Source organism: Ovis canadensis, chromosome 2, assembly GCF_042477335.2.
Source record: "Ovis canadensis isolate MfBH-ARS-UI-01 breed Bighorn chromosome 2, ARS-UI_OviCan_v2, whole genome shotgun sequence".
NCBI lineage: Eukaryota > Metazoa > Chordata > Mammalia > Artiodactyla > Bovidae > Ovis > Ovis canadensis.
Genome location: NC_091246.1, coordinates 143,696,483 through 143,713,604, shown reverse-complemented (window position 1 = coordinate 143,713,604; position 17,122 = coordinate 143,696,483). Strand labels below are relative to the sequence as shown.

General features: G+C 36.4%; 1 protein-coding gene across 8 annotated transcripts in view; it reads right to left on the bottom strand.

Moving 5' to 3' along the window:
- METTL8 (methyltransferase 8, tRNA N3-cytidine) overlaps positions 1–17,122 on the bottom strand; it is an 85,401-nt gene that overhangs the window by 5,408 nt on the left and 62,871 nt on the right. For all 8 annotated transcript variants that reach the window (XM_069577231.1, XM_069577235.1, XM_069577234.1 and 5 more), the window contains 4 exons: positions 9,943–10,313; positions 8,603–8,652; positions 3,357–3,420; positions 1,676–1,815 (listed from right to left, as the gene is read on the bottom strand). In XM_069577231.1, coding sequence (XP_069433332.1) covers positions 1,676–1,815; positions 3,357–3,420; positions 8,603–8,652; positions 9,943–10,313 — 625 coding nt within the window. The remainder of the gene's footprint in view (positions 1–1,675; positions 1,816–3,356; positions 3,421–8,602; positions 8,653–9,942; positions 10,314–17,122) is intronic.

The following is a 17,122-nucleotide window of genomic DNA, read 5'->3' as shown; positions in this document are numbered from 1 at the left end:
AAATGAGAAAGAAAAGAAGAGATTTTTTAAAAAGTGTTTATCTATACAATCTCTGTGTAGATCTTTAGAAGATATTATATTTTTATTTCAATGATAAGAAGGACAGTTACTTCTTGTTTTGTAGCCTTCTATGGTTTACTCCCATTTAAGCTGGGACCCCCTAGACTCAACAGCTTGCTGAATTGCTTTTCCAAGCTGGCAAGAAGCCACTTTTCTAGAATTTTCCTGGGGCAAAATCTACTATCACAGTGCTAGATGACCTGAAAGATACTGCCTCACTTTTCACTTACTATTATCCAACATCTACTCACTTACCTCATTTTTAGATCATTTCCATGTAGGTAAGAAAGTAGCTATGTAATGTACTGACATGATACATCTGAATCTATTTTATTATAAACAAAATGAATATATGTACTATAAAAACAATCTTTTCAAGACATCTACTTCCCCTTCTCCTTTCCATTCAATTCAAATCATGAAGAAAACATATAAACTAATATAAATAGCCTTTTTGAGGGTTTATTTTGAATTGAAACATTTCCTGTTATACATGTTAGATAGAAAATCTTGTTCATTATCCACCTCCTCTATCCTTTTAGCTATGAAACAAAATATAGATGACATCTTTATCCTAGTACCTAAATAATGCCAATAGCCTAAACAGGTTAGCAGAAATAGGTTACAGAAACTGGGAGGAAGTAACTTCATGAAACTTGATAGATCTCATCAGGTGCAATTACATATTTCATTCATTATTTGGAAATCTAATTTTTTTTCCTACAAGTCATCAAAATGAACATCTCTGAATGAGAAATAAAAGGCCTGTAAAGGATCCTAGTGATCTTATAGCAAAGAAAGAAGTACACAATGCTTGATTTCTCTGGGAAAGAGTAACACTCACCAAAGTGGTCAATGCCAAGTCTGCACCTACTAACCAGAAGATCACAAAAAACCCAATTTTAAGACACATTCTGAAGGGACAACCCCAGACATTTAGTGCACATATGTCTTAATACATACAAAGTGGAAAAATTTTAAGAAAAGTGATCATTTTAATTGCTATAATATCTCTTTGTGCTTCCTCTTTGGAGAAAAGCTATATTTATTATTTCAGAACACTATGTGAACAAAAATATTTAAGTCATAAATACTTAAATGATGGCACTAGACCAACCTTAGATTATAAAGGTCCAAGGTTAATCTGGAAAATCTTGATAAACCCTTATTCCCTAGTGGGCTTCCTTAAAACAAATATTTTAAAGACCTATGTGAAGCCAGATTCACAGCCCACCTCATTACAAACATTCAGCAAGAAGCTAAATCAAAGATATTTGTTTCTGATCACCAAGTACAGTTTCCCTCTTGGGAGTCTATTAGGCTGTTCTGAATTTGTAATTTTCTTGAAGCACTGTCACTTTTAATAGGTATGTGTCTTGCCAGAAGATGCTCACTTCTTTCTGACAGTGACAGAAAGCTCACTAATGAAACAGTTTGGCCAGTTTCTTTCTAAAAGTTTGAAGAAAGGAAAAACTGCATTTAAAAGGCTGCATATTACATGTAATGTAGTTCACTAAATAATAAATTCAAGAATTGTCATTTTTGCTTTGATAGATCTGAAAGCCACTCCTGATAAAGGGGCTGTGCATATTTGCTCTGCCCTTTCGTCATTTACCTGTCAGGATGAATAGAAGACAGCACAAAGACGAGGAGAATGACATCCAGGGTCCCATCCGGAAAAGGGTAGGGTAAGCTGTGGTCACAAACGTCATGAACAAAGGCACAGCACTGGGCTGCTCTGTACGATGCATGAGACTGTCACGATAAATGAAAAGACAAAGTTTTTAGCAGACTTCTAGTATTTTTTTTTTTTCAAATCAAAAAGGTTAATTTAACTTCTCCCAAAGGCCTTTCTTCTATGAATTTGATTTTCTGATTAGGTACTCTGTTAGCTTATTTCAAGCTGCCATAAAATATTAAGTCTAGCACTTGGACTTGGTAACAAATATTCTTTTGCAACCCTTCTTTGGCTTTAAAAGTGGAGTAGGGCAGTCTTTCTGGGTCAGCAGGCAGCAATGCTAGAAGCTCACCCTATGTTACTTTGCAGGCACTGAGATGGTCCTCTGCGCTCTCTCTCACTGCTTGTTCCATGCCTCCTTTGGCTTAATCAGTAAATATCCTATAGTATGTAATCAACATTAGGTAATGGTGATGACTGTACAACTCTGTAAATATACTGAAAAAAATCACTGGATTGTATACTTTTAAATGGTGAATTTTATGGTATATGAACTATATCTCACTAAAGATGCTATTTTAAAACTGCATTAGAGTACATACATACTATTTACCTATAAAACAATACTAAAAGAATATATACCAAAATTCTGAGTCACTCTAGGACTCCAGAAAGCATGACTATAGGTAAATTTTATCTTTCCCTTTAGGCTTTTCATTATTTTAGAAAATGTCTACATTGAAAAACTAGTAACCCTTATTACCAGAAATTATGTTCCATGTGTTTACCAAATATTTTTGTTAGCAGAATTTCCATTCCTTTTCAAGTTTCTAAAATTACCTCTTTTTGCTATGATAATGCTTACTAGAATTTGGGGATTGGTCAAATAAGACCAAGTGCCAACTGTTTTCCTTATAGTCAAGGACATTTTAGATTTGTGATAATGCCTTTTCAGACCTTTCCCTTTTTTGCAGAAATTTTAATTTAATGAGTGCCTACCATGTGCCAGGCTATGTATAAAGCTCTAGGGACATAAATATAAATATCACCCTGTAGGAGCCACTCCCCTGAATTCTAAGTTAAGCCCCAAACAACTTCAATTGTTTTGATGATATGATTTGCAAAATAGTAAAAGGTCAGTTAAAAATGGTCACAGATGTGCTTCCCTGGCGGTCCAGTGGTTGAGTCTGCCTTACAATCCGGGTTCAATCCCTGGTCGTGGAAGATCCCATATGCCATGGGGCAGCGAAGCCCGTGCACCACAACTGCTGAACCTATGCTCTAGGGCCTGGGAGCCGCAACTACTGAAGCCTGCGTGGCCTCGAGCCTGTGCTCTGTAACAAGAGAAACCACCACAATAAGAAGCCCACGTGCTACAGCTAGAGCGTATCCCCTGCTCTCCACAACTAGAGAAAGCCCATGTGCACAGCAACAAAGGCCCCTGCAGCCAAAAAATAAACAAAAAAAATATAAAAAAATTAAATGACACATCTCAAAAAAAAAAAAAAAGGTCACATAACATTTGATGCAGTTACATTAAAAAAAAAATCACTTCAACAGTAAATAAATTAAGATTCTTTTAAAATATAGCTCTCTTTAAAGAAGATACAAGGCATACCTTTACTAGCTCCACAGCTCCAGAAGCAAAATCACAACAATAAAGAAAGAACTCTGGCACATTCCTAGGAAAAAGGAAGAAATATTTAAATCTAGAGTTCAGATAAGCTGAAGCAACACAAGAAAGAAACTGTAAGTTGGAACTTGTTAGTAAGAACCTCTTTACCAGGATTTTGCATGACACTTGGCTTGCTGTTTCTTTTTTTAAGGTTCTTTTCTCTATAGTGGTGTGTGAGTGCCTTCATGTTGTTTCTAAACCAACACTGTCTCAAAACACTTACCAATTACAGGGTAACTTTCAAGTTCCTGATCTGGTTTTAAGGCCCTTCCTTTCTTGGGCCTATTTGCCCTATATTCCAGCATACTCTCACATGAGAAACCTCCAAAGCCATCCATCAGCAGTGCACAATTTTGCTCCTACCCCTTCCAGGCAGCCTTTCTTGTCTGCCTCCAGCTGGCATGGCCTATAATTCCTCTCAGCTTAGCCAAGTTCTCTTCTCTCCAAGGACCCTCAAGCCCCTGTCCATTGGCACCTCATTCCTTTTCCTGTGTGTATACTCATTTGTTCCTGGGTCTCTCACAGAGGCTCTGATGCTCCAATGATGATGTATATACATATGAAAAAATATATATATATTTTTTAGCAGTTGTCATTACATGCTATTAGATATGTTTATATTAATACCACGTACATACAACTTCTAAAAATAATACAACATTTGTATATTAATTTTTGTTATCTTTTCAAATGATTTTCAAACTTTTACTGAGCCCCATATATGGACCAAGCATTAAAATACAAAGTAGCAAATGAAACTGTCTAATAAAATAGTAAGAGTATGGGATTTGGGAGCCAATTGCACATCTTTTTAAATCCTGGATTTGTCACTTATTAACATGGAATTAACACAGAACCAGAGATCAAATTGCCAACATCTGCTGGATCATGGAAAAAGCAAGAGAGTTCCAGAAAAACATCTATTTCTGCTTTATTGACTATGCCAAAGCCTTTGACTGTGTGGATCACAAGAAACTGTGGAAAATTCTCCAAGAGATGGGAATACCAGACCATCTGACCTGCCTCTTGAGAAATCTGTATGCAGGTCAGGATGCAACAGTTAGAACTGGACATGGAACAACAGACTGGTTCCAAACAGGAAAAGGAATACGTCAAGGCTGTATATTGTCACTCTGCTTATTTAACTTCTATGCAGAGTACATCAGGAGAAACGCTGGGCTGGAAGAAGCACAAGCTGGAATCAAGACTGCCAGGAGAAATATCAATAACCTCAGATATGCAGATGACACCACCCTTATGGCAGAAAGTGAAGAGGAACTAAAAAGCCTCTTGATGAAAGTGAAAGAGGAGAATGAAAAAGTTGGCTTAAAGCTCAACATTCAGAAAATGAAGATCATGGCATCTGGTCCCATCACTTCATGGGAAATAGATAGGGAAACAGTGGGAACAGTGGCTGACTTTATTTTTGGGGGGCTCCAAAATCACTGCAGATGGTGACTGCAGCCATGAAATGAAAAGACGCTTACTCCTTGGAAGGAAAGTTATGACCAACCTAGATAGCATATTCAAAAGCAGAGACATTACTTTGCCGACTAAGGTCCATCTAGTCAAGGCTATGGTTTTTCCTGTGGTCGTGTATGGATGTGAGAGTTGGACTGTGAAGAAGGCTGAGTGCTGAAGAACTGATGCTTTTGAACTGTGGTATTGGAGAAGACTCTTGAGAGTCCTTTTGACTGCCAGGAGATCCAACCAGTCCATTCTGAAGGAGATCAACCCTGGGATTTCTTTGGAGGGAATGATGCTAAAGCTGAAGCTCCAGTACTTTGGCCACCTCATGAGAAGAGTTGACTCATTGGAAAAGACTCTGATGCCGGGAGGGGTTGGGTGCAGGAGGAGAAGGGGACGACCAAGGATGAGATGGCTGGATGGCATCACGGACTTGATGGACGTGAGTCTGAGTGAACTCCAGGAGATGGTGCTGGACAGGGAGGCCTGGCATGCTGCAATTCATGGGGTCGCAGAAAGTCGGCCACGACTGAGCGACTGAACTGAACTGAACCGATATTTGAGTATAGTTGATTAACAATGTTGTGTTAGTTTCAGGTGTACAGCAAGGTGATTCAGCTATACACATACACGTATATATTCTTTTTCAAATTCTTTCCCCATTTAGGTTGTTACAGAATATTGAGCAGAGTTCCTTGTGCTATACAGTAAGTCCTTGTTAGCTATTTTAAATATAGTAGTAGTACATATGTCTATCCCAAATTCCTAATAGAGATAAAATATGGCATCTAAGTTGGTTGTGAGGATGGAATGGACTCAGATAGGTAAAGTTTATAGAAAAATGCCTGACTCAGAGTAAGCACCAAATAAATGTTAAAAAAATGTCATTTTTATTATTCTTGCTATCATCATCACAATTATCATTATCAAAGGAATATCTGCCTCTGCCTTCCAGGAACTTAAAAACGTAAGAACTTAATATGCTTTTGCAAAAACTTCCATATAGCTCAAAATGCTTCTCTGGACACTGGCACATCTAGCTCATTATGAAAGGCATGCAGTCTACCCTTGTGCAGAAATTATTAAACAACCACAAGATACAGAACAGTCTAGTAGCTAAAGGAAAGCTTGTGCCATTTGCCATGTGTCCTACCAGACAGCAACATGACCTCTGAGACTGAATTCCCACTGTATCAGCAGCCCAAGTAGGTCTTGTGACCACTCAATGATTTTCCAGGGCTTTTCTTTAAAATCAGCTGACTGTCTTGGCCCTTCTCCCAGGAAACAGGTGTAAATATCACTACTACTACCACATCATCAAGCACTCTCTTGGCAGGAGGTTTAAGAATTAAATGATCCTTGGAGAATGATATGACCTCTTAATTCTGGAGGTCTAATTATGGTAAAATATTCTGAAAATGTAAAATATTAATTCTATGATCTCCAAAAGTAATAAAACATAATTTCTTTGGTGGGGAAAAAAGGTTTAATCCTCCCTTTGGAAGGCTAATCACTAGTTGCCTTTTAAAGATTAATTAATTATCTCAGGTTATTGAATTACAGTGATTTCTAAAATATGAATATGAGGCCAAAAAAAGACCCAGTCAAAAAGAAAGAGTCAGGGGGTGAGGAGGCAAGAGCCTGCAATTATTAGTCAGATGGAGAAGCACAGAAGGGGGAAAAAGTACAACTAACAAGTGGGGAATCAGAGATATTAACCAGTCAGTATGTACCAAGCTCTGTCTAACTATCTATATTACATTGTTAGGCTACCTGGAAAACCAAATTAGAATACATTATGCTCTCTACCCAGAGAAGGCAATGGCACCCCAATCCAGTACTCTTGCCTCGAAAATCCCAGGGATGGAGGAGCCTGGTAGGCTGCAGTCCATGGGGTCGCTAAGAGTCGGACTCGACTGAGTGACTTCACTTTCACTTTTCACTTTCATGCATTGGAGAAGGAAATGGCAACCCACTCCAGTGTTTTTGCCTGGAGAATCCCAGGGATGGAGGAGCCTGGTGGGCTGCCGTCTATGGGGTCGCACAGAGTCGGACACAACTGAAGCGACTTAGCAGCAGTATACTCTCTACCTCAAGAAATATATAAATAGTAGCTGAAGAAAGAAGATATAAGGAAATGATATGCTAAATAATAATTTGAGATGAGTCATAGAGTAATATCTTCCCTGGTGGCTCAAATGGGAAAGCGTCTGCCTATCATGCGGGAGACCCAGGTTCGATCCTTGGGTTGGGAAGATCCTCTGGAGAAGGAAGTGGCAACCCACTTCACTACTCTTGCCTGGAAAATCCCATGGACAGAGGAGCGTGGAAGGCTACAGTCTATGGGGTCACAAAGAGCTGGACACGACTGAGCAACTTTGCTTTGCTTTTCACAAAGTAGCACATAATCAACTACCAATGTAGTAGATTTACGTGTATTACAAGCTCAGAGAACACCAGGATGAAGGAATCTGGCTATGTGGTATAAGAACAGGAAATTTTGGCCTAGAAATGGGAAAAGGAAAACAAAGAAAATAAATCCTGAAAGAAAAAGGCCATTCAGAACTGCAAATTGGCCAGTGTCACTTCTGGCCAGACACTTTAACTGGTAATTTGATGATATTATGGAATTACTTTTTATTATCTTAGGTTTATAATAACAATTAGGAATGTCTTGCTTTTTGGAGATCCATCATAAGCTCATAAAAATAATGTGTCATGATGTTGGCCTTACATAAGTAACTGCTGAAACAAGGTGGTAGCTATATGAGAATTTACTGTATTACTCAATTTTTTTGAATGCGTTTACATTTTCACAATGGAAAGTTAAAAAAAGACTTTAATAAATTTTAAAATATGCATAGTAAATTCTGTCAGCAGCTATGTTTTGATGTTTTGATGGTGGGAATAATGGGTGATTCTTTCCCACCCACTTTTCCTCTAATGGGAAAGTTCTACAATGTGCTTATATTAATTTTATAATGGAAAAATGATAATCAGAAAGCTATTGTGTAAACTTAAAAAAAAATAGGCACTTGACAGACCAGCCATAGTAAAAAGAGTAAAAGTTTTGTAAGATGTGTCTTCTTCATCACTTACTAAAATACATTGGTGAGGGGGTGAACAGGAAGGGCGGGTCAGGAGAACATCTCTGTTCCTATCATGGACTTCTCCCTCTATGAATCTTAGGGTTAGGTGTTATAACTCCAAAAATTTCAACTCTAGAGAGTCATTTCAACTCTATAGGAAGGTTTTATCCTGGGTGTGACTCCAGAAGTGACGACAAAATAAAATGAGTTTAAAGCTTACACAAAATAAAGTGTAAGCTTTAAACTGAATTCTCTATGTGTAAAATGACACCTAAGTAACCTGGAGGGGTAAATAAATCTCTAAAGTTCAGCAATCCCCAGCTTAGCAGAAGGATCAAATCTCTTGCTCATTTCTTACTCTCTCATCTACATAAGCACAAGCTTAAAAAATTACTTCAACTCATGGTGAACTATCTATGTCTGTGCAATATTATTTCCAGAGAAATTCCAGAGTAATTCTCAGTTCACATGAAATTAGATACTAAGACCAAGCCACTTCTTTTGAAATTTGGTTTAGTCATTGTTTATATGGGAACAAGAACACTATTGGTATATATATGACAACATTTTCCAAGAATTTCTCAATATCCCATACATATGTAGAATTTTGTAGGAGAAAATTCTAAAACTCACTGCAAAGTGTTCAGAATTGGAAAAACACTATTCCCAGCACCACAGCCAACCTAAAAACAAAGAATAAACAAGTATCATGAAAATAAAGTTAAATTTTCCTCACCAATGTCAGATTTTTACTTAAAAAAACTAAAAGAAATGTTCTGAATCTTTGTCTATAGGAGAGTTGTCTAAGCTCAAAATGGAATAAATCACAAAAATAATATGTACTGAGAAATGTAACTATTTAAAATTTTTACATACCAAACCCCCAAATGAACCAAATTAAAAGGTGACAAACACACTGTGAAAAAAAATTTGAATTAAATATGATAAAAGGGCAGAGCTCATTAAAAACACACAACTTAATAAATAAAGGAAATAAGTAGATGACAGAAGAACAAATGGTTTCTAAACATCTGAAGAACCATATGACCTATTTAACAATCAAAGGAATGTAAATTAAGATATAGCTTTTGTCTAACAATAATCTTAAAAATAAGATTATTCTAATCAATGAAGGTGTGACAAGACAGACCTACACTGCTGTAAACTGGTATTAGTACAACTTCTTAGAAAGCAATTTGGCAATATATTTTAACAATATTAAAAATTTTAATAAGTTATTAACAAGTCGATTGAACCCAAATAATAAAATACAGAAAAGTCTACACATGAAGATACTTGCTGTACAAAACCTGAAAACAATTTAAATGCCCAGTCAAGTAAAAACAGATAAGTAGAATCACAGTATTTCACTTAGTATTTTTCAGCCATGAAAATGCTTATAGAGAATTTTTAAAGATAGGGAAAACTGCTTATGTTATGTTAAATACAAAGAAAAACCCTAAAATGCAGATATAGTATAGCTCAACTACATAAAACAGTATAAACAAAAGGAGAAAAAAGTTAATAGTGGTTAAATCCTTTGCTTATGGGATTGTTTATTCTTTCTCTTTACCAAATCTCTGTAATCAGCATCTACTATGTTTATAATCAGAAGGAAAAGTTTTCTTTTTCTAAAATGGAAAATCAAGGTCTAACCAGATTATAGCAAATTACATACTTCACTTATTTCTATTTCACCTACAAGTGGGTAATAACAGAAAGAGATGGAAATTGAGGCCAAAACTTAACTGGTATTTAAAACTGCCTTCAAGCTAGAAATTAAAGCAGACAAACGTAAGAAAAGTTTTAAATTACAAACTTAAAACCTGACTGATTAAAGATATGAGTCCCTCACATAATTTTTATGCACAAAAGTACACAGTTATTTGATCATTTTTCCTCTAAAGAATCTGGATCACTAATAAAGTAATATGTGATGTACATTAAAAAATTTTCCCCCTGTAGTACCATACCTCAAGGATTCTGAAAGTAGCATTGCTACCAGGAAACAATTCAGTCTTCAGAGGTCTTTCTCTGTATTCTTCAGAGTCCAGTTTAGAAAAGTCAGATCCTGCTTTGCTTTGACCATCTGATGAGCCAGAACTTTCTTTATAATGATTTTTTTCTTCAGGCATAGTAGGGCAGTGCATTTTTGAGAAAAAACTTTCAGCATTAATTTTTACATGATTCCATGATAATTCTTTCACCTTCTCTTCAGGTTTCTGAGCAACTGGAAGAATTTCAGGAAATTCCCTCAATAGCCAATTACGATCTTTGAAAAACTTATTCTTATGAATCTTGTAAAACGTGTCCCAATATTTACTGGCTTCACGCTCATACTTAACTAAAATAAAGAGAAAAAAGATTTATTTTATTATGAATTATATGTATTATTAGTTATCATTTTAATAACTAAATATATTAAAGTCACTCCGTCGTGACTGACTCTTGGTGGCCCCATGGACTGTGACCCACCAGGCTCCTTTGTCTATGGAATTTTCCAAGCAAGAATAGTGGAGTGGGTTTCCCCAGGGGATCTTCCCGACCCAGGGATTGAACCCGCGTCTCTTGCATCTCCTGCACTGGCAGGTGGATTCTTTACCACTAGCACCACGTGGGAAGCATTTAATAATTAAATACTATTGAATATATTACATATACTATTCATATATAACAATTATATTTACTATTGAATAATATTACAGTAATTTTTACTTATCTGATTTTTCTCAACCTCCTAAAGGTTGAAACTACAGAATATTAATCCTCTCAAAATGTGTCAATGTGTGAGTTATTTGGGCTTTTCCTGGTAAATCTGCTTCTGTCTCAATTGTTTAGCTGATAAATTTTTGTGAGGAATATAATAATTGCAAACTACTTTCTAGAGTCTAATCTTGAAATCTTAATAATCACATTTTTACCAATAACCCTGTAAATCTCTTTATTTTCTTGGAGAAATGATAACCTTATTTTTTATGTCGCTATAAATGTAGTTTTAACATAACAAATGTCTGTGCAAACTGGTAATCAAACAGGAAACTGTGGAATAATAAATGATGTAATCTTGAGCTAGAATGGTGTACTGAAATAATCTACTCCAACCTCCTTGTTTTGCATTTGAAGTAAGGACACATAGAGAGATGAACCCACTTGTCCGGGTCCTGGAGCCCTGTCATAGTAGAACCAGGACCACACATCCTGACTCCTGGGGTTTAGGGGCCATCCCACAACTCTATTCTTCACCCACCTCCAGAGGCATCTCTTCACATTGACATCTCCTAATATGAAGCCTTAAAGAGAATTTCTGATGCAATTTAAAAGGAGATATGCATTTTGTGATGTCATTCCTTAGATTAAACCTGGGTCCCAGCATTAGGGTCAGGTCAACATTCTCAGACCTTGCAGCAATTCTTAGCTTTCTGCCTCTTTCTATCTGTATGTTAAATTAACATAATCACTAATTCACTTACTTTCTCACATACTCATTCAAGAAACATTTCTTGGATACTATTATATACCAGACCTAAACCCTGGCTTAAGAATTACTTTCAATCAGTGCAGCAGCCATGAAATTAAAAAACGCTTGCTCCTTGGAAGAAAAGCTATGACCAACCTAGACAGCATATTAAAAAGCAGAGACATTACTTTGCCAACAAAGGTCTGTCTAGTCAAGCTATGGTTTTTCTAGTAGTCGTGTATGGATGTGAGAGTTGGCCCATAAAGAAAGCTGAGCACTGAAGAATTGATGCTTTTGAACTGTGGTATTGGAGAAGACTCTTGAGAATCCCTTGGACTGCAAGGATATCAAACCAGTCAATACTAAAGGAAATAAGTCCTGAATATTCATTGGAAGGACTGATGCTGAAGCAGAAACTCCAATCCTTTGGCCACCTGACACAAAGAACTGACTCAATGGAAAAGACCCTGATGCTGGGAAAGATTGAAGGCAGGAGGAGAACGGGACAACAGAGGATGAGATGGTTGGATGGCATCACCGACTCAATGGACATGAGTTTGAGCAAGCTCCGGGAGTTGGTGATGGTCAGGGAAGCCTGGCGTGCTGCAGTCCACGATGCTGCAGAGTTGGACACAACTGAGCAACTGAACTGAACTGGGACACATGACATTTTTTAAGTGCTTTCAAAAATTTTAAAAAATGTTCCGCTGTTGTAGAATAATTTCCAAGACTTAATGTTATGCGAGAAAGCAAAATATAGAACAGTATGTATATGATGCTATTTTTTAGGGAAAAAAACTATTTTTTAGGAATAAAAAGGAGGAAAAACACATGTGTTACATGAACAGAAGTCTTTGGGCAGGATAATCACATAATTAGTCATACTGGTTGCCTCTCAAGAGTAGAATTGAGTGGTTGGGGACCAGGGTTTCAGAAAGAATTTTCACTTGAATTTTGATCCATGTAAATTTTGATTATCTATTCCCAACACCCCCAAAAAATTAAACTAAAACTAAAAACAACAGACTCTTTTCTTTCATAATTTTAAAGAAGCTCCTATCCTGAGAACAAGCAGCTGCCTACAGTCAGTTTTGTCTTTGTTACTGAACCCTGTCCTGAAACCCTTATAGTTTTCCTTTTCTTTCCACTTTTATCTTTATGGCCTTGTACCATGGATCTCCACCCATTTAGCCACAAGACTTCCTTCCCATCAAGGCTGAATTGTATCTGGCAGCAGGACTGCTTGAAAGACAGAAACTCCCATCTTTATTTAAGGTCTGAGAAATGAAAGTAGATCTCTGTAACAAAAGAATTATGTGATGTTGAAGTCCAAAACATGCTTGCTCACATCTGTACTAATGGGTGGTGGTGGTGGTGGTTTAGTCGCTAAGTTGTGTCCAAATAATGGGAGGAAAGCTATTTATGGTTAATCTAAAAATGCTGTATATTTTTAAAATAGTTCTATCTCAACTCAAATAAATTGGAAGTGTGCCTGATATACTGTGTAAGAAAACAAAACAACATTCTGAAAATCAGACTCAGGAGGAATTAGGAAACTGTCAAATTTCCCCAGTCTTCTCATACCTTCTCTTCTTCCTTTTATCTTAAAAACTCTCTTTGTAACTCACTCTGTGCTGGTAAAAGATTCTTCTGTTTAATAAAAAGCGACCCACCTAAGAAGACCTATATTCAGTCAAATCTCTAGTATCTGAGATTCCAATACCAAGCTACTTTTGAAGTGAGTTTGAACCTAACTATATGGTTTTTCCTGTGGTCATGTATGGATGTGAGAGTTGGACTGTGAAGAAGGCTGAGCGCCGAAGAATTGATGCTTTTGAACTGTGGTGTTGGAGAAGACTCCTGAGAGTCCCTTGGACTGCAAGGAGATCCAACCAGTCCATTCTGAAGAAGATCAGCCCTGGGATTTCTTTGGAAGGAATGATGCTAAAGCTGAAACTCCAGTACTTTGGCCACCTCATGCGAAGAGTTGACTCATTGGAAAAGATTCTGATGCTGGGAGGGATTGGGGGCAGGAGGAGAAGGGGACAACAGAGGATGAGATGGCTGGATGGCATCACTGACTTGATGGACGTGAGTCTGAGTGAACTCTGGGAGATGGTGATGGACAGGGAGGCCTGGCATGCTGCAATTTGTGGGGTTGCAAAGAGTCGGACACGACTGAGCGACTGAACCGAACTGATTAGTAACTAGAATGTTAACACTACAAGTGATTAATTTGTGGCACTATCCCCCTTAGAATTAACTGGCAGAGGAAGAGATAGACAGCAGGGGAGTAACTTGAAAGAAAAGCTGTTCCTAGCAGTATTGCTTATTACAAGAAAAAAATGGGAAATAACTCAAACATCCTCAACTTTGGAATGATCAAGCAAACCATGCATGTCAAAACAGAGTAATCTTATGCAGCAACTAAAATTTAAAGGATAATAATATTAAGAGAAAAACTTCACACAGAATGGTCCTCACCCTTAAAATTGCATTGACTACAACTTTAAATTTATATTCATTTATAACCATCAGATGGAAATCTGGAGTGTTAAATTGTTTAAATAATTTAACAATTATTAGGTAGTTCTTTGGCAAAGGTGGGGTTTTTTTTGGCTTTTTAAATTGGAGTATAGTTGCTTTACACTGCTGTGTCAGTTTCTGTTGTACAGCAAAGCGAATCAGCCATATGTATACATATATCCCCTCTCTTTTGGGTTTCCTTTCCATTTAGGTCACTACAGAACACTGAGTAGAGTTCCCTGTGCTATACAGTGGGTTTTCATTCATTATCTATTTTATGCATAATGGTATATATACGTCAATCCCAACCTCTCAGTTCATCCCATGCCCCCAGCCCTTTCCTGCATGGTATCCATATGTCTGTTCCCTATGTCTGTGTCTCCATTTCTGCTTTGCAAGTAAAATTATGTATACCATTTTCTAGATTCCACATATATGCGTTAATATATTATATTTTTCTCTTTTTGACTTACTTCACTGTGTATGTCGGTCTCTAGGTATATCCATGTCTCTACAAATGACACAATTTCATTCCTTTTTATAGATGAGTATTATCTGCAAAGTTTTATCTGCATCTTATACAAAGATAAGGAATCTTGGTTGAATTCTTCATTCTACTTTCCTAAAGGATATCTCTATGTTCAAGTTCTAAAAAGTCTATGTACTTTCCTATTAAATCCCATGAATTTATGGAGAACCTTAACAAATGGCACCCCACTCCAGTATTCTTGCCTGGAGAATCCCATGGACAGAGGAGCCTGAGGGCGCTACAGGCTGCAGGGTCACACAGAGTTGGACATGACTTAGCGACTAAACAACAAACATTATGGTTCTACAAACTGCAAAATCTTGGATCAGACTGCTGTCATAAATATGAGCACAGTGTATCATGAAAATCAACCTGCAGTGAGGTGACTAGAATCTGGTTCAGATACCCAATATATCAAGCACCTAAATTCAACCCAAGCTTATCCAATCTTTAAAAAGGATCTGATTACTATTAAAAGATGATGGTCACGGTCTGCTAATATATACATTCAAGCTTTTTCAAGTATTTCCCACTCAGGAATTAGGAGAAAACAAACAAAAAATCACATAAATCATTTTACCAATAACAGCAGCATTAAAAATAACAACAATAGTATATACTGAGTGTTTATTTTGTGCCAGGCACTATGTCAATTGCCTTACCTGGATTTTTTTCCCATTTAATCTTAACAATACCTCTCAGACATACATATTATTATAGACAAAGAAGTTCAAGGTTAGAAGGGATAAAAAATTTGCTCAAGGTCATCCACCAGAGCTAGGACCTAAACTAAGTCTATCAGACTTTATGCTGTTAACCATTATATTGCCTTCTAACACAAAAACAAGATTAACCTCCTCCAAAATACCTCTGAAAATAATCTGTTTTCCTGATTTTGTACTTTCCTCTTATTATGAAACATCAAGTTGAAATTAAAACCTCAGTATGACTTATAATCAGTATAACAGAACAGTAAAAATAATGCTGATTGGCGTGAACCTACATAAAGGCAGATCAGAAATACAGAATTAATTAAACTCCATTTGAATTATATAAACAATTAACTATGCAAGGTTACATGATGAAATTATGATGAGCAATGGGAACATAAAATGTTCTATGAGAATAGATGGGTTTGTGGGACAGCAACAAAACAGATACAAAACAAAATGGGCTGGGATAAAGGCTAATGGACTAGAACTGGGTTTTGGGGTGTTTTTCTTTTTTTTTTTTCTGCTTTTTCAAGTTTGTGCTTTCATCAGTACCTTCAATCAATGCTGACAATCTCACAGTTCCCAGCAAAGTATAACAGCTTCTGAGACCCCAAGGAAGTTCAATCAAACTCATAATTATGGCTGTGAGACAGGTAAACACATCCAACGATTAATTTAATTTTGTGAACTGCAAGAGTATCTGTGGTATCAGAGGAACTGGATGAGCGACTTTTCTGACCATGAGAGAAAAGTTTAGTTTAAACCTGTTTCACTCATGGTCAATCCAATAATGATAAAAGAATACAATGTGGAGAAATCAGCCCTGTCTTTAACTTGTCCAGCTAACTTTCTAAATAGATATATCAATTTTTCCTGGAGGAGAAAAATTTCCTTTTACTTTCCTAGGTTACCAACTCAGAGTTAATTCCTCTATGCCAACGGCGATAAAAGGGGTGTAGTGATCTGTTTAACCACAGTCAGATGAAACAATTTCTCAATTATTCATTTATTAAATTCAATACTGCTGAGGGGAAGAAAGACTATGACACATTAACCATACTTAAATATTCAGAATTCACTCTGAATCACACTGAATATCACAACTAAAAAAACTGAATTAAGCCACCTATGTATCTGACATATTAGTACAAATTATGAAAATTTATTCTAAGTTGCAATGTAACAAAAGTCATTTTAAAGCTGTTTTTGTACATCAATTACACAAACACCTAAGCTCTCAAAGTTGGAAATTTCCACATGTTATTGATAAAGTTAATTGTCTAATAAAATAAAACTCTTAAAAGTTATGAAATTTAAAGTCTGAGCACAGTATGAAATTAACAACCAAAGCTGACCTATAAACAAGTACTCTAAATTTATCAGGACACAAAACTTTAAGCTACTTTATTTTTTCTCACACAGAACACTCTCAAGTGGCAAGGTATTCACAAAGGAAGGTATAGTGGGATTCTTTTACTATTTTTCTTGACATAGGTAATTCACCCTAGGTAGACAGTTATTTACAAGGGTATTTTAAAGTAAAAATAGCAGCTGCATTTGTTATTAAGTTTAAAAAACCCATTACATTTGCTTAATTATCAGCTGAGATATAACACACTGGAAATGTTTTTAGGAAATTAAAAATATAATCATATTAACTCAAAAACTGCCAAATGTATCTTTCTCATTTCTCTGAATTAATCTGCTTTAAAAAGAAGTCTGAGCCATTATAAAATTTAAAATAAATTACCAAAAGGAAATGTGGAATCACAAATCATTAATCTGAGCATCTAATTGAAAGAAATATTGCTAATGATAGCCTAGATGCTTTACATTTTAATCACAGGAATGAAGACGTCAGCCACTGTACAGCAAAAGACTGTCTCACTTGTGACAGATAAGTTCTTATTTTCAGAATTGTGAGGGTG